Genomic DNA, 18211 nt, shown 5'->3' on the forward strand with positions numbered 1-18211 from the left:
CCGCGCCGACCGACCGGCCAGCCGAGCTCCATCCCTCTCCCCAGGCTCCGCTTCGTCCCGGCGGTGACAGCCCCAGGAGGCCTGGAGGCCGGTGCCGCCCGGGGCGCGCCCGCCCCGCCACCGTCAGGTGAGGCGGGGGCCGACAGGCCGGGCCCGGCCTCCCCCTCACCCCGCGCAGGGCCGGGCCCCACTGCCTTGCCCCTCGGCCGCCCTCGCTGCGGGAGGGCGCTGGCTGGAGGGAGGCGTCCCGGGCCGATCCCCCCTCACGCCCCGCGGGCGGGACGCGAGTGAGGCGCAGCCCTGCCCGGCGGCAGATCCCGCGGGGGCGCCCCCTTCCGGGCCGGGGGGGGGGGAGGGGAGCGCGGCCGCCTGGAAGTTGGGATAGAAGTTCGGGAAGGAGAAAAAAGTTCTGGTTGGCGGCACCGCTCCGTCGCAGTCGAGGCCGGGCGGGCGGGAGTTGGAAGAGGTGCGGACGGGAGCGCAAGGAGAGGCAGCGGGGCGGCCGGCGAGCCGAAGCGTGAGGCGACTGCGGGCCGTAGCGCGGCGGGGAGCCGGGGGCGGCCGGACAGCGCCCCTCGCACCGGGCACCCTTCGAGAAAGAGGTGGTGCGGGCGGGCGCGCACAGGAGAGCTGCGCGGCACAGGCTGCTTCGGTCGGATACGGTGCGGGCGGGCTCAGGAGGGGCGGAGCCGGCGGCGGAGAGTGATTCGGGCGGGCGTAACTCCGAACTTTTGTTTAGTGTGTTGTGTGAGTTAGTTTCCGCCGCCGGGACAGAGGCGCCGGCCGGGCTGGGCCGGGCTCAGGGAAGCGCCACACGGTCAGAGTTGTTTTGCCAGTTACTGCGGCCGGGTCGGTTTCCCTGCCGAGAAGTGAGAAGAACCGGCAACAGCAAGACGACCTGCGGTCCGGGGAGCGGGGCATGCGGGGCTGGGAACCCGGGCTCTGAGCCGCCGAACCCCGCCAGGGAAGTGCCGGGGGGTCCCGACGGAGCCATGGATCCCGGGCAGCCTCAACCGCAGCAGCCGTCGCAAGCAGCGCAGCCCCCGGCCTCGCAGCAGCCGCAGCAGCCGCCCCCAGGCGCGGTGTCGGGGGCCCCGGCCGGCGCGGCGCAGCCCCCGGGCGCGGGGCCCCCTCCGGCGGGGCACCAGATCGTCCATGTGCGGGGCGACTCGGAGACCGACTTGGAGGCGCTCTTCAACGCCGTGATGAACCCCAAGGGCGCCAACGTGCCGCACACGCTGCCCATGCGGCTTCGGAAGCTGCCCGACTCCTTCTTCAAGCCGCCCGAGCCCAAGGCCCACTCCCGCCAGGTGAGGGGGAGGGGGCGGCCGGGCCGGGCGGGCGGGAGCGGGGGGCGGCCCGGCCGGGCGCTCGCCCTCCCTCCCCGCCGCTGCCGCCGAGCTCCTCCCGGGGGAGGCGTGTGGGGGAGGGGGCCGGGGCGGGAATCCGCCCTCCGCGGGGCTGAGCGGGGCGGGGGGCGCCCGGCCGGGGCTGCCGGGGAGTTCGGTGCTTTTCTTCGTCCCTCGCCTTGCGGGGAGGCCGCCCGCCTCCTCCTCCCTTCCCCCCGTAGTGGTTCTCCCCGGGGGCGGGGGCACCGGGAGGCCCCTCTTCTCTGGGAGCTGAGGGGAGCCGGCGCCGCGGCGGGACGCCGGCCGGCCCTTTTCCCCGGCCCTTTTCCCCGGCCCTTGTCCCCGGCGGGGCCTCGGGCTCCACATCCGCTCCTGGGCGAGACCCGCGGCCGCTTTCTCGGCTTGGCCGGGCAGGCAGCGTTGGTGGCGGGGGGAACACTTAAAAGTTGCGTGAAAGCGTTTTTCTTGGGATACCGGGCGGATTTCTCTTTGGGGTCTAATCCTCCTGGAGCTGCCCGTCTGCTGAGGGGGTAACGAGGTTGTGCCAAACTCCCCACGCCCCCATCCCATCCCGTCCCGTCCTATCCAACAACATGGATGTGGCTCTTCCACCATTTCATCACCGCGCTGTTCCAGTGGGATCAGCGCCCCCCGCCCCCCCTCGCATTTCAGAGTTAATTCCCGAGCGGCCCTTCATGTCCCACGACGTGGAGGGGCCGCCGAGGTGCCGCCGCCCCGGGACCCGCGGGGTGCCGCTGCCCAGGCCCGGGGATGCGGGCAGGGCCGGCCCAGGGCCTCCGGGAGCACTCGGGCTCTCAGCAGAGTGACTTGTGTGCCAAGACCTAAGTGTTGGTGCGAATGCGACTGGAAGTTAATGTTTAGGCTGCTCTTACCAACTTTTTGGAAGGTGCCTGTGCCTACTCAAGTGTTTTATTAAGTAATGAACTTCGTTGCTAGGCTATAAAGTAGGTTTTATTATTGGCTATTGTCACTTTATCTGTGCAGTCAGTAGGAGTGAAACTTGCTCTGTGCACTGGTGCCTGGTACTCCTGTTGTTAAGGGTCTGTCAACATTTCCATTATTAAACGTCCGTTTTGAAGGATTTATAACTTGGCTTCAGAAGTTCACTCCAGGCTGAACCTTGGCAAGTACTCGCTCAGCCCAGGAGTTAATTCACTTTCCAAATACTCGAAAAATCAGTCTGGCCTTCGCATTGCAAGACTGAAAAGAAAATAGAAAGGGGTGGGGCTGAGTGCTTCTGTAGTTTTGCTTCTGACTTGCAGACCTTTAATGACACACTGATATCCAGCGAGTTTTTTCCTAAACTGTGCAAATCTTACCATAGTTCCATTGTGCACAAATATGAACTGGTATACATCCAGCTAACATTTGGTGCTGTGTCTTGTTAAATACAGTAACTGCAGTTAAATAGTTACCGTGTTTGAAATGCACTTAACATGTGTGAAATTCATACAACTTGCACGTTTAAGCTTAGCGTTATCTTGCTTGTGTATGTTACTCTTCATCTGTAATGCTTATTTAGTTGGATCACTGTTCCTTGTGCCATTTGGTGGTTCCATGAAGTTGAAATCCAGCCAAAGCCAGAGAATCATTTGCTTCGATCTTGGACTTTTAAAATAAGACCGTTTTCATTTTTTCCTTTTTATATAGTTGTGCCATAAATATATTATTTTCCACAGAAAAGGTCTTTAAATTTATGTAATTTTTCCCAGTTCTCAAGAATTAAAATCCCTCAAATTCAGTTGATTTGCAACTCATGTATTTTACTTCAATGTAAATGTAAGGTACTTTGTTTTCCATTTAATATATGAAACTTTGCAAGTGCTCCCACACAGATGTAGTGAAACAAAACTGTCAGTCTCCATGGGAGTATATAAGTGAGGCCTCACGTATTGTGCAATACTCTTTGTGGAGAGGTGTGGCAAGGGCTGCTACGTGCATCTTATTGTAGGTGTCCATGTTTTTCTGGTGTACCTACCGAATCAATTAATCGGTAAATATATTTTTAAAAGTCAGTCTGGTTTTCAGAGCTGCCTTTTCTGCTTCACGGTGGACACGTATTTACTACTGGCAAGGAAGTTCTGTGTACTTATGACTGGTAACTCTGATGAATGGTTTTGTGAGTCATTTCTGATTGACTGGTTCAACAGTTTGCTGAAGCTTTGCTTTAGATAAAGCATGGGCAGATTCTTTATAAGCTCCCGATACTCTTAAGTGTGGTTTGTGTGCAGGTTAGGAAATTGAGTGTTCAGTCTTGTTGTAAAGGTTTTTTGGTTTTGATTTTTGGTTTGTTTTATGGTTGAGTTCAGGAGACTTCCTCCCCTGGAGCTTGCTGCTGTTGGTTGGCATTGCTTTGTTGCTTTTCTCCTTGTGTAATCATTTGTCATTCTGCAGAGGGTGTATGTGTGGGTATCCTTACATCCCCACACCGCCATTTCAAAAGGAGAGTGAGAAATTAACTCCAGCAGAAAGTGGTGGGATGCTAATGGACAGATGCAGTCCAGTAGTGACCCATGCAATATGCTGTGTGAGGTCTGCTGACTATGGGCATGTTTTTTTTCTAGCCCTGCACCAAGGAGTAAAAGAACTTTAGATTTCAAAATAAAACTAAAGGCACTTAGCACATACTTACAGTTGATATTTCTTGACTTATATGAGGGTTGTTGTGATGCTATTTAACCAACCTACTTGGTGGCTCACTTGCACAGCAATAACTGGAAAATAAGCAGGATTTTACAATGACTAACTTATGAATTTCATCTGAAAGATTAGTTTAAAGTGAAGTATCTTCTGACAGGTGCATTTCTGCTGAAATAAAAGAATCTTAATGGGAATAATTTTACTCCTGGCAGGCCAGCACTGATGCAGGGACAGCAGGAGCCCTGACCCCTCAGCATGTCCGAGCTCATTCCTCTCCAGCGTCACTGCAGCTGGGAGCTGTTTCTCCAGGGACACTTACACCCTCTGGAGTAGTGACAGGACCTGGAGCTCCATCTTCTCAGCATCTCCGCCAGTCTTCATTTGAGATCCCTGATGATGTGCCTTTGCCACCAGGTTGGGAGATGGCTAAGACACCATCTGGACAGAGATACTTTCTTAAGTAAGTAAAAGTTGTTTTCAGTTAGTTTTGTCTCTGTGTTGTTGTTGTTTTTTTACAGTCTTTGAATTTTAGTAAGGTTTGTGTTTAAAATACCTGTTTTTAAAATTATGCTTCTGTTTTTAAGTAGGAGTTACCGCTACCTCAGTATTTCTCCCATATCAACTCTCTGCTGTTTCTGAAAACTGTATGGTACTCTGTTAGTATTTATCCTGTTTTAATCTTAGTTGAAGAATGATATCCATTATATTGTATGCTAAAAATCAGTGAAATGCACATAGTGATTTTCAAACAATATGACTTTTAGATTTACTGAACCTTGCCAGAGTTCTCATGGAGGTCAAAATACATTTTACCTTGTTTTTATGATACAGATGTAAAAGGGTAACTTTAGGAACTATTGTAGTGAGACTATATCAGGATTTCTTATTTTTTGAAAAAGGATAATGGTGTAAGTATGCAGTCAGAGCATTTTTGCCTACTTTCTACTCATGAGGGAAATTAATATATGTGTTTGATTGCAGTATTTGGGTCTGTACCTCTTAACTCATCTACATTCCCGGCAGTGAAAGGGAAATTGCAGAACTTCTAACATTGTTTCTTGTTCCTACAGCTGTAGCTTTTTCACACAGTGGAATTAGTATCACCTTTTCTATAACTGAAGAGAGGTTAAACATGCCAGCCATCTGACACCTAATCCATCAGGGAGCATTTTCTTTTATGCTGTGTAGTTTTCTAAAACAGCAGGAGCTTGTCGTTCTTTCAGAAAGTGTGACCACCAAGGCACATAACTGGCCCTCAAATGTTTTGACTATATTTTGAGCATTTTATTTAACTGCAAGTCTCTAAATAACTCATTGTATGTCATTTTCGGGGCCAGGAGAGGGGAGAGGCAACATGGTATGTTATTTATGTAGAACTTGTTTCAGCCAAATAAAACTTCTTTATCCCTACTTTTCTTGCTAAAACATTGTCATTAATTTGTGCATTTGATTGAAGTAAAAGAGTTTGTAGCTTCAAAAATGAATTTACGTAGTCTACAAGGAAAATGGAACTTGCAGAACTTTTTGAACTGTTTCTTGTTCCTATAGCAATGGTGTTTCCATACAAAGAAATTAGCATCATGGGTTTTTTGACCAAAAAGAGGTTACAGCAGTTGTGTGACATTATCTGAGCCAGAATGTTCCTTTTTGAAAACAATAAGTCTGTATTAGGAATGCAAAAATGAGCATTAGCTATAGATCTTGGAGATGTGAGGTCTTCTGTGGTGAAGTTTGAGAAATCAGCATATTCTAGAATGTGAACTCTTCAGGGGGCACATATAAAATATTTTTGGAACAGTGGAAGTTTATGCTACAGTTGCTCATTGGACCTTGAGGAGAGAACAGACAGTTTTGAAATGAAAAGCAAACTTTGTTTTGACTGTGCTAGTGAGAGCTCTTAAAGAGCAGTATATGAAGCACAAAAAATAGATATTTGATTTTTAAGTTTTACCACAAGTGTTTGTTTTAGATAATGCTGTCAATTTTACAGTAAATAGAATGGTTTAAGAGATGCAAAATGTCTTCACACTCTTATAACTGATTTTTTAAAATTATAGTCATTCGGGTGAAATGGGAGTGAAAGATTTTTTCTTGGAAAGCTTTTCTGCAGTTTCATTATTACCACAAAATATATATATATATACATATATTTTTTTTTTTCCTGCAAGTTTTTTTGTCCTTTCTTGGTGTCCTGGTATCCATTTCAAAGGGTCAGGTTTCAGCAAGAACAATAAAGAGCCTGAGACTGGAAAGTACACACAAGTCTGGCAAACTCATCTGCATGAGCAAGATCGTTTGTTCTCAAGCAGACATCCAAAGTAAATGATTGAAAGAGCTGCTGGCTGTGAAGGATGTGTCTTGAAGGGGAAAGGAGTGGAAACAAACCAGGTTGTTAGGAAGAAAAATAAAGGCTGTACTTTCTGAACCTCTCCCTGCTGGGTCACATGCTGACCTTGGGAGATTTTAAACAGCTTAATGGGCTGTTTTCTTTTGGCTTTCCTTGGGTGGTGCTGTGGTATGGGAGAGTCTAATGAGGACAGTTCTGAAGGCTCCATTCACACTTGAAGAACATTTGTTGTTCCTAAAATGTTTAATACTGTCTGCGTCAACTTTGAGTTTGTGAAGATTTGTAAAAAAACATTTTAAGTACTGTCAAAATGCTGCTTTTATATGTTTAAGAAATCCAAAGAGATGTAAGTGTTATTTTTGAGTAGCAGGTTTGTATTTGAGAAGGTTTTTTTAGTGTTGAGTGAGAAGTTCTCTCTCATAGCTGCATGCCTGTTTAAAACTCACATTTTGTCTAGTTATGCCTTAAATATTTGCTTGAAGTGTGAGTCCTAAGATTTCTGATACTAAGTACATGTAACGTGGTTCCTTCTACCATATGCAGATTTTAGTATCTCTTCCAAGTATTCCACTTTTTTGTTGGATTGGCTGCATCACTCTTTGTTTCCATTTGCTCTGTTCTGTAGTGAATCCATGAAGAGCCTGGTATTCAGGCTCTAGAAAGATCTTTGCAGAATAGGTAACAGTATTAGATTTTTTCCAGATGTTGGTAAGCCTTATGGTTATAGTTATCATTATATACTATAGTGCAAATGGAATAATATAAAATTAAGTATCACATTTAATACAGCCTAGAATATAGTCACTTCCACTAATGAATGAATCAAGCACTACAAGCATAGTAGTTTGCACAAAGAAATAAAAATAGTGTGTAAGGGAGAGAAAATACTTGCCTGCATATATATGCACACAGTTATTTAGCCAGATATTTTATATACACACATTTTATATCCATACATATTAAAAGAGGGTGAAAGTGGTAGCATAGGGTTTGAAGCAGAGCTGCTCTTGTAAATCAGTCTGTCATCTAGATAGATAGACCTCTTTATGTATGAATGCCCAACATACCATTTTCCAGATTTCCACTCATTAGCGTTCATCTCGCTGTTACGAGTAGGGCTCCTGAGTATAGTTTTCCATTAGTGAAAATGCAGATGATTTTGGCCACTCACTATACAGCTGCTAAAACTAATTTTTACTGAAACTGCTTCCTAAATAGAACTCGTAAGTTCAGACTTGTCTGCTTAGTAAGTGGTCAGGTCTGAGTCATCGCAGCGTTGCTGTGCAGTGTGCTGGAGCCCGTTCTTCAGCGTGCAGTAAGAAAGACTCGCTTGGTTTGTGTGGCGATGTCAACGGCATCGCTTTGTAACCGCTTCCTGCTGGCCAGCTGCTGGTTGACATTTCGGTGAACTATGGGGAAAGACGAGGGATCGCTCTCGAGGCAAAAGATAATGTGCCATGGGAGAGCAGACAGCAGTGTGCAGAAAGGAAAAATAAGTTTAGCTCAATTTTAGCATTACTTTTGTATCATTTTAATTCAGTGTTATGCTTTTAATTCTTACAAAGCTTGTGTAATACCTCTTCTCATTTCATAATGTGAGGAGAAGTTAACTGACTGCCCAGCAAACAAGTCTTGTAATTATTTTTCCTACAGGAAGTAGTTCTTGCAAGCGGTTTATCAACAACTTCCTATTTTTTTTCTGCGAAGTGTTGAATGACTTCCTGAAGGAGGCCAAGGTGGTTTTCATTAGTATCTGTGGGTGTGCTTGAGGTGTTTACCCGTCTGGCAGAAAGCTTAAAAATAGATTGCTGTTACACATTTCTTATGTGCTCTATACAGAGATATGGCTGTGGATATTGTGAAACCAAATTGTTTTAAGATAACAGGGAAGTTTGTTGCTATGCGCCTTTTTTTTCCCTCATGTCACACACGAAAAATATCCAGCAGTGCTGATAAATTTCTGTTGTATCCTATTTTGCCCTTGTCTGGAACTGCCCACTACACCAGTTTCATCTCTTCTTTTCCCCAGCCTGCTAAAGTAATTGTAGTCTTCTAGGGCAGAAGATGTTTATTGGAAAAAAAACTACTGCCACAGTCACATATTTTATTGATTACCTTAATTTACTGGGGAAATGCATATTCAGAATCTTCAGTTAATGTGAGTTTATGTGTTTATGGTTCTGTAGTTCAGGCTAGTTTGTGACTAAAAGGATTGTATTGTTGGAAACCTCAAACTACAACCACTGCTTTTGGTGGGTTTGTCCACTTATTTTTTTTTCATGCTTTTTATACTAAAAAGCAGTTGAAGATTTTTCTGTTTGCGAAATTATATTTGCAGTGCATCATACGAATTTCATTTTTATGTTGATGATTTCTGCCTGATTATGAAAATACTCATAAGATCAATGATCTACAAAATATGACATGAGATCTGTGTAGGGGTAAATGGGCACTGTTAGTTTCAGAATGTAACTGGAGGAAAGAAATAATAGTTAGAATACTTGCAAAATATACTGTGGTATGTTTTTGGAAACTCAAGTTTGGGTTGGTTTTGTCTTTTGGTCTTGGAAGACGTAGTACTATGAAGTGTATATCTCTCCTTCTACCTTTTGCTTGAAGAGTCCTGTGAGAGAACAATGATAGAAACTATTTTGAATTTGCAGTTGTACTGAAGATTCCTGTATCTTTGAAAGGGTGGAGGAAGAACAAGGACAAACCTACCCTAGTTGTGTTAACACTGAGACAGAGCTGGGAGGAGGATGAAAGTTCATCCTCAGCCCTTGGAATACAGAAAACTTGCAGGCAGCTTGGTGGGTGGGCACCAGTGAGAGCAATGGCACACAGCACTTTTCTAATGTTTGGTTTTGTTTTGCCTAAGAAAAATTGCAAATGATGATATTCCTGCGTTTGGTACCCCACCATACAAGGTAATTTTATAAGACTATTCCAAAACCAGTTTAGTAGATGTGATTTCAGGTTAACCAGAAATGTACCCTGAGGTTTTCACTCAATACATTTTCATTTTATTTGTAAGCGTATTGGCACTTACTGTCTTCAGAAGAACACAGAACTGGGGAAAAATATAGGATCTATGACAGTTAGATGTAAGTTAAAAACTGAATTATCTCTTGAGGATTTTTTTTTAAGTTGGCTGTTGATCTGTACCTTTCTTCCTCCTGCAGGTTTTGCCTTTCAATGTATCTCTCATAAAACTAATCTTCGTGCTTTATAGTATATGATTTCGTGCCTATTGAAATATTTCCATATACTCTAAGAAGTATGGGAATAAACATCTACTGAGATCTTGTAATGCTGTAGGGGAGCCTGTGCCAACTGTAGAGAATATAATGTGAATATAATTATTACAAATCTAAAATAGGATGTGAGTATACATGCAATAGACAGAGAAAGCAATGGCATACTCGAAAAAATAAGGTCATATTAACACAGTGTTTATTCAGGAGGAAAAATATGGTTGTTTCAAGTAGCAAACGTATAAAACTAAACCTTTCAAATTCCCTTATGGAATTGGTAAATTTACTTCTGGTCTCGCTGTTGAGAACACTGGTGGTGTTTTGGTTTGCTTTAAATGCCTAATACTGTTTCATAGCAATGCTTTCCTATCTCCTGAATGAAATTTGAGATCAGTTTTATATTACTGTGGTCTGAAAACTGCATTATGTTAAAAGTTGTAGTTATGACCGAGATCTTTATTAACTCATCTCTTATAATGAGAAATCTTAGTCTCTCTCATCAGTAATGAGAAGAGCCTTCTGATACAGGTTTAATTAGAATTTAATGTTTAAAAAGGGTGTCCTGCTTGTTAAACATTTTGTCAGGTTGTATTTGGTTAGAAGTAGTAAAGTCACTCTGTGGGAGCCTTTACACCACTATGGAACCACTTCTGTTTTCTCAGGTCTTGACCTCTTCCAAAGACAAACAAGAAATTGAGATAAATCAAGATGAGTGTCTTCTGGACTTTCTTATCCTTTTGCCTATCTACTTCTGTATGTTGAAGATGGCAAAGAATTACAGTTGAGAATTTTTTTAGTAGTCATCTGGTTTGTAGCATAGGGTAATCTGTAACCCATCAGTCACATCATGGAAATTCCTGCTTGATAGAAAACAGTAAAATAATATGAGGATGTTAATTTGAAAGTTCCCATGAAAGTGACAGGCGCTACCCCACCGCTTTTTGCAAAAAATATTTCTAATGGGTAAATGCAATTGAACTGATCAGTGGCATATGTCGGTAAAATCATACCTACTTTTACTAGATTTCTCTCTTACTCTCTTATCTTTCCACTTCTGTAAATGAAAAAAATCAGTAGCTTTAAAATTCCAAGTATAAAATCTGCATTTGTAGTTTACCCCTTTTCCCTCTGCAATTGTGGCACAACAGCTGCAAATTTTTAAAAGCTGACACAGAGCAAACCAAGTGGATTTTTCACTGAGTTTGTCCATTTTTAAAGTAGACTTTCAGAGAAAGTAACTAGTTAGCACTGGGAATGCTGAAATATTTAATTGCAGGACCTGATCTGGGTCACATGTAAAATTAAAGCAGAAGTCCTAGTTTGTTTGGTCCCAAAGAAACGTTTTAACATATCAGACATAAGCGGTTACTGGATGACGCCCAGGAGAGCAAGATGTGTTATTCGGGGTTGGGATACAAGATGGACTGTTAAAACTAGTCTGATATTAACTACAAGCAATTTCTATCAGGCTCTAGATTAAGATTAGACACCTCCCCCCACAGCCACGAAAGAAAAAATAAAAAATATAGTTTAACAGCTATGGAGAGTTGTCAGCCAAAGCTAGAGATGTTTCTTTTCTTTTTATATGTGGCCAGACCACTGCGTGTGTTTATTTTCGTGGCTGGGAACAAATTCAGATGATGTAATTTGATTTAGTTTAAACTTTTGAAACTGATAACTACTCAGCTCTCCTATTAATTTTGTGTGTTTGTATTTTTATTAATTTCAACATATTTGCATTTCTTTTTTGTACAATCCAAACATACGTACATGGTAAAGCTCATTAATGGTGGAACTCACAGTCTTTCACTATTTCTGTAAACATTATCGGCTCTTTTAAGGTGTGGGGTTTTTTTCTTTTCTTTTTTCTTCCCTCCACCCCCCAACAAGCAATGCATGATTACGTAAACCATAATATTGAAATGACTCAATTTTTCTTGTAAATTCCAAGGAAAATGTTACTTGATCGAGTGCAGGAGATTTCCAGGAGATGTCTGTGAGTGTCAGTCTCCAGCTGGTGGCCCTTGGACACGGCTGGGGTACCCTGTAGTTGACCCAAGACAAAGACAATTTTCGGGGTGGGGGTGGGGGCAGAATTTGACAGCCTGAGGGTTTGAATAATGTGAAACAAAATTCTTGGGAGGAGGCTGTGTATTGGAATGTAACAGATAGATGCTGTGTAATGGTAGGACTTAGGAACAGCTTGCTAAACCTTATTTTGATGTAAGGCTCTATTGAGGAATTTACCAGGTAAACTGTATTTGTTAAACATTTAAGTAGAGATGTAGAGTGTGGGGAAACTTGTCTTTATTATGAAAATGGTACTTAATAGCTATTTTTTGGTAAATAGAACTGGAGTTTTGCTTGGAGAGCAAAAGTTTTTGGAAGGTGTGACTGGGTTGCGTGGCTGTTCCATGGCCTCCTGATGTACTTCTGGAGTCTGTTTTCTGGGATTCACTGTGTTGGTGTTTTATTTGGCTTTAACTAAGTTACTTCAGGCTGTGTTTCAGACAAGTATTGCTAGGTTTTCTAAATTGCTGGTTAAGTCAAGATAATAATGTAAAGCTGCCTTGTAAAGTAAGACTTCTACCAGTATATTACCTGTCAGTCATGTCAGTTGCTACAGAAACAAAGCTGTCTTGAAAACAGTCTTGGACTTTGCTTTAATTTCACTGATGAGATTTTGCTGTGTCATACTGAAAGACCAGATGCTTTTCTTGAGTCTCTGGCATGCTGTTTGGTAACTTAAACCAGTGTTAGTGGTTTAGTTATTGATTATTACATTGAGGCTGTGAAGCCATTTTTTCTGCTGAACTTTTTAATAGGAAAGTCAAGTAGAGGTCATTTACTGTTTATCTCCAGTGGATTCTGATTTATGAAGAGCTTTGCTGGAAGTCTGTCTGCACTACACAAATTTATTTAAATAGCATTAATGCTTTAAAGATGCATTTCTCTTTCTAATTAGCTGTTGTACCTGAAATGCTAAGTAAACTTTTCACATTTTCTGGTTATGTTGTAAAATTAGGCATTGATGACGTAATAAAACATTATCTGAAAGCAAACGAGTGTAGGTTGTATAGGCAGAATTGAATTCTTTGGGTAAAGGAAAGAAATGCAACTCAGTTATATTTTCTCCTAGGTTCTTACTTTTCAAATTTTTTTTATTTGCTGTTCCTATGTGAAAAGCTCAGTTGGTAAGTCCTCTGCAGTTACTTTATTCTAATATTTATATAGTCTCTTCAGAATGCTGCGAAACGGAGTAAAAGAGACATTTCCTTTGGTACTTACTGTGATGATGATATTGTTAATATAGTTGGTAGACCTAAATATCCAATACACACATTTTGTAGGGATTCAGAAAACCTTTGTCACATTAACCAGTTTTGCACAAGTTAAGGATATGAAATGAGATGTACTTAAAAATATGTAATCTGGCGTATAAAAGGTTGTTAGAAGGTGAAAGGACTTGGATGTTCTATGTTAAACTGTATAGGCCATTTTTGTATACATATGAAAAAACATGTTCGTAGAAGAAAGTAATACTCTGCTTTAACTGGAGTTTAGGTGTCTATTGACTTCTGTGCTGGTCTTTAGGTCAGGATGAATTATACTAGTTTAAGAATAATATGTTTTAAATACTTGCTTTTCTGTGAAAACAGTTGGTTTCAGCTAAAATTGCCTATGTTCTAGTTTTTGTATGGATGGATTTTTGAGAGCTTTTTGTTGTGCTGCTGTTGACATAATTATAGGTATGTTAGCATCAGCAAAGAGCTGTGTTTCATTTTCCTACTTTCTGTCCCTAAACACATGCACACTTCATTTCCATCTGTGTATATCACTGAAACTCTTCTAGCCAGTGAGTTTAACATTGGACTGAAGTAAGTATTCCCTTTCATAACTGGTCTTTCAGGTTTTCACCCTTTACAGGAATCTTATTCTGAAACTATTCTAAAGCAGGTCCAAGATATCAGGACCAAATAATTACCAAATAATTTGAACCAAAAAAACAAGATAAGAACTTTCAGATTTGTAGTATTAGGAGAACTCTTATAGTCTGAATGCTTGTGGGCTTTTGGTTTGGGTTGGTGTGGTGGGATTTTTTCCATGTGGCTGTTTTTGTGTGTGTGTGTGGCTTTTTTTGTTGTTGTTGTTTGGTTGGTTGGTTGGTTTTGGTTTTTTTTTTTAACCATAATGACTAATAACTGGAAAAAATCTATTGCATATTTCATAATATCCTAATAATTTAGTCACTGTCTAGGCAGAAGGAAGAGAAAATGTGAAACAGACCTTAGTATAAGCAGTAAGTTAAGAATTAACATTTTAGCATCCCTGTTAACAAGGTCAAAGGAAGTCTTAATTATATTATTTTAAAAAATAGTTTGCAATTCAAATTTATGCCCATTTTTTATTACAGTTAGATGGGTCTTGATGTGATCAGCTTTGTATTCTAGAGATTTCTTGAGGAACTTGGACAGTTCATTGTTTTCTTAATGAATTAAATGTCAGTTGTACATGGTAATGTCTCCAGGAAAAATGACTCTTAATTCAGTTTCGTAATTGTCGTACCCATTGTCCAACTTCTGGTTTTAAGGTTGTGCTGGAATAGGGAGGGGGGAAGCAGAAGGGGACTTTTTTTTTCCTTTCATTTGTGTGATTTTGCTCAGGGCTACGGTTTGAATCCTGTTTACACTCTGGTGGTGAGCAGCTCGGAAATTGCATGTGAACTTTAATTGTCTCCTCCACTTCGAAGTCCTGTTGGAGTAGGAGTGTAAACCCTCTGTGCCAAGCTTTACCCTTTTAAAATGACCTCAAATGCTTGTTCTACAAAACCAAAGGGGGAGGATTTTAAGTGCTTTCTTAAGCCAAGGTAGCAGCTAGCTGACCAAACAGTTGAGGGAGTTGCAATGAAGTGAAAATTGCTGACTTTTGTAGTGCATAAATTTTATGTAAATATATTTATGGGAAGAAGTCTTTCACCCTCACAGTAAGCCATTGAACTCTTGTTTTGTACATGCAGAACAAGTTCATTTGTATGGAATTTATTTGAAATACAGGAGATTCTAGTGCCGATGATTCTTTCTTTGCCAGGATCTGCACATAATTTGCCTATAGCTTTATAAAATTCTTTATATGAAAGATAGAAGCAAACTTGCAGTTTTGCTAATGCGTGATGGTTTTACTTAACTAGCTGAAATAGCTAGCTTATATCCAGTTTCTACAGATAAATATATTTGATCATTATTGCCCTTACCTGCAGTTGTGATACAAAGTTACGAGAGTAATCTGATGCAGTTGCATTTTGCTTCATGCAACAGTACTTTTGTTTGCACTTCATTAAGACGAATAGCTTTTCATTTTGGTTAATATAACACTTGCATACCATTCCAGGCAGTATTTCTACTAAAGAAAAAACATGTATTGGTCAAAGCTATTAGATTGTTTAGCTCATGCTCCTGCCCAGTGTTTTAGATGAGCTGAGAATTTCCCAGCTGTTACCACTCCAGTGGATCCTGCAGAGCCAGGATTGGGTTTGGTGGACATAACAAGGCTGAACTGCAGAATCAAATGATGATGATGATGTGTTGTTTCATGGAAGTCTCTTTTTGTGTAGTAGCTAAGGTATTCTTATAAGCTGAAGGAAAAAATTCAGAAGATGATGTGTGGTTGAAGTGGATACACAAATTAAGAATACTGGCAGTAGGGAGGCAGTAGAAGTAGCTGTACTGTTTTCCTGGAGTCTTCTGCTGTTCTTGATAAGATGTTCAGTTTTAAAATCTGGCAACTGGTGGTGCTCTGGCAAGAGAGCTTGTTAGCAGTGTCTCTTTAAACTCTCTGTATTGATTCAAACCAAGTGCCTGTCTGGATCAGAATGTTGTTGCCAGCAGTGCCCATGAGCAGTTTTCTTGGAAGGACCAAGAACAGGGCACCATGTGTGATACTCTCTGAGAACTCTCCCAGCTTCCAACTGTCCTCCAAGACTTGTGCTGCCTCCCCTTGAAACCACAGAAACTTTGAGGCTTTTAGCGTCTGCTGTGTGCTTTGAGAAGGAGTCTCGCTGGCTGGCTGTCCACTGCATGAAGAAACGCCTTGTTCTGTTTTAAACTTGGCTGCCATCAGCTGCATTCAAGGGGTTACCAGTTCTTATTTTGGAAGTGAAAATGAACAGTTGATGCATGTTTGTTTTGTTCAAGATTGATACCATTTCCTCTGGAAATTATGTCTTTTGAAACTTGAAGACTCCTAACCTGCTGGGTGTTCCTGGGATAGGAGCTTTTTTCAGTGATCTCCTCAGCCCTTCTGTAAGCCTTTTCCGATTTTTGTTATTTTTCAGATGAAAGGTTTGAATGTTTTACAACATCCACCATACCAAAACTTTCATATAAGAAAAAAACACAGTGTGTTCTTCTGCTGCTTGTCTTTTCATGCACCTTTTTTTTTTTTTTTCAGTTAGTGGTTGACCAAGGACAAATTTGTGTTGCTGAGAGAAACTTTGTGATGCCACTGCTTTTTCTCTTTTTCTTTCATAGAATGTACTGTGTAGGCCCCCTGTGGAAGCTGACCAAAGGCCTACCTGTGTTGTAAAAGCTGCTGATTCCTACCTCCTATTCAATTGTTCTTTAAATTTCTTCCTGGTAGTTGTTTGTTCATGTTATATCAGGACCTATCCTTATCCTATAGCTGCTTTTTCTTTGTTTAAAAAAAACAACACTTGCTCTTCCTAATCAGGACTTGCAGTCATCCGTTTCTGGAACGTAATGCCTGCAATGATTGCTGTGTCTCCAGAAATTGAGTCTTTTGTATGAATTTTGGGATACAAATACTTCTGTTGGTGCATTCACTTTGAAAGAGAAAGGTGTCTGCACTTGATTCCACCCTTATGTCTGGGAGCTGCTCCAACAAAATGGAAGTATTCTAGTGTGATAAAATGATGCTTATGTCACCTCGATTTTTTAAAATAATGTACATTCATTTTTAGAAAAAATAACTTGTGGCTCACACTACAGGTGTGTGTAGGTTTTTAACTGAATGGATATGTCATTAGAAAAGTAATGCCATGGTATTTGGAAGATTGGTTATGTTTCTTCATATACTCAATTCTAACAGTCCTGAAAGAATGTTGATCTCAGCATTGTTTTGGAACTCCTATTTCATATTCTACTTCTAAATTTAGTAACAAAATAGCTTCTGTCAATACCATGCCTTACTTCCTAGTATCTCCATACCAGATGCTTACACCATAGTTTTCTGTCGTGCAGTATGTCTAACTAGCACGACAGCTCAGTAACCAAAAGAAAAGTATTTGGCTCTCTAAATTTGTGAGGTTTTTAAGATTTTCAACCAGATGTAACTGATTTTGTGATAGTGATTATATTGTTTCAAATGTGTTAATCACTAAATAATTGGATAATAAGGGACAATTGTCCAAGTCTAAAAAAAAAACTTGAATTATTTAGATGGCAACTTTCTTTGCCCAGCAGTTAAGGCTGATTAATTCTCTGGAGGAGCTTGAGGATTGTTAGGATTTTAAGTTGACTTGAATATTCAAAAAGCCATGAATTTGCCAGGTGATCTAGACATATTTGTGTTTTGTTGTTGGTTGTTTCTTGGTTGTTGTATTTGTTTGTTTGTTTGTTTTCAAATTTTGCAAACACAGCCTTAGAGTCTTAATTATTATCTAGCCAGCAGCTGTGAATTAGCCCCAGCTGCAACTGAGTGCCATGTGGTCGCTTGCTCACCCGTCCCATCCCGTCCCATCCCGTCCCATCCCGTCCACTCAGTGGGATGGTGAGGAGAATCAGAACAAAAAAGTAAAACTCGTGGGTTGAGTTAAAAGCAGTTTAACAGAACGGTGAAGGAAGAGATAAGCAATAACAGTAATAACAATAAAAGAATGTACAAAGCTAGGGACACACAATGCAATTGCTCACCACCCGGAAAACCAATGCCCAGCCTGCTCTTGAGCATCAGTACCCTCCCCCAACCAGCTCCACCAGTTCACGTGCTGAGCATGATGTCATATGGTGTGGAATATCCCTTTGGCCAGTTCAGGTCAGCTGTCCTGGCTGTGTCCCCTCCCAGCTTCCTGTGAAAATCAACTCTATCCAAGCCAAACCCAGGACATGAATCTATTATTTAGTGGAGGTTGGTCATCCATCCAACCTTCTTCTCAAAGCATGAATGTTGCTAAAGCTAAATTACGTCAGACGTTCAGCCAAGTCTGGAAAACCTCCAAGAATGGAGATCCCACAACCTTCCTTCTTCCTGTTAATATGCTGCTTCAGAAAATGGTTCTCTGCAGCAGAGCAAAACATCTAGTGTAGTTTCTCGTGAACAGCTCATACCGAATGACTTTTTAAATGTGCTGGCATTTCTCTACAAGGCAAAAAAAATGAAACAGGTTGCTTTAGGTAGGATTTTCTGAATATCCAAAAAAAAAAAAAAAAAAAGGAGGAATTAAGAAACTTGCTGAGTCTTTTTCGTATGTGTAAGATAGTGTGGTGAAATCTCATGTCTAATCTTATATCGAGTAAGTTGTCCAAATGACTGTGCTGTACTGTACAGTCATGTATGTGTTCGGTAATTCATGTGGGGACTTACCT

The 18211-nt window shown here is 41.7% G+C and overlaps 1 protein-coding gene across 8 annotated transcripts in view; it reads left to right on the forward strand.

The window, feature by feature from the left end:
- Positions 1-376: 376 nt before the first annotated feature.
- The window catches only part of YAP1 (Yes1 associated transcriptional regulator), a 90279-nt gene continuing 72444 nt past the window's right edge, over positions 377-18211 (forward strand). For 2 of the 8 annotated variants that reach the window (XM_065832011.2, XM_065832074.2), the window contains exons 1-2: positions 383-1310; positions 4223-4470. In XM_065832011.2, coding sequence (XP_065688083.1) covers positions 993-1310; positions 4223-4470 — 566 coding nt within the window. In that variant the 5' untranslated portion in view covers positions 383-992. Of the gene's footprint in view, positions 1311-4222; positions 4471-18211 lie in introns of all 8 variants that reach the window. The other 6 variants (XM_065832048.2, XM_065832055.2, XM_065832063.2 and 3 more) reach the window with 6 other exon arrangements.

This window comes from Patagioenas fasciata, chromosome 1, assembly GCF_037038585.1.
Source record: "Patagioenas fasciata isolate bPatFas1 chromosome 1, bPatFas1.hap1, whole genome shotgun sequence".
NCBI lineage: Eukaryota > Metazoa > Chordata > Aves > Columbiformes > Columbidae > Patagioenas > Patagioenas fasciata.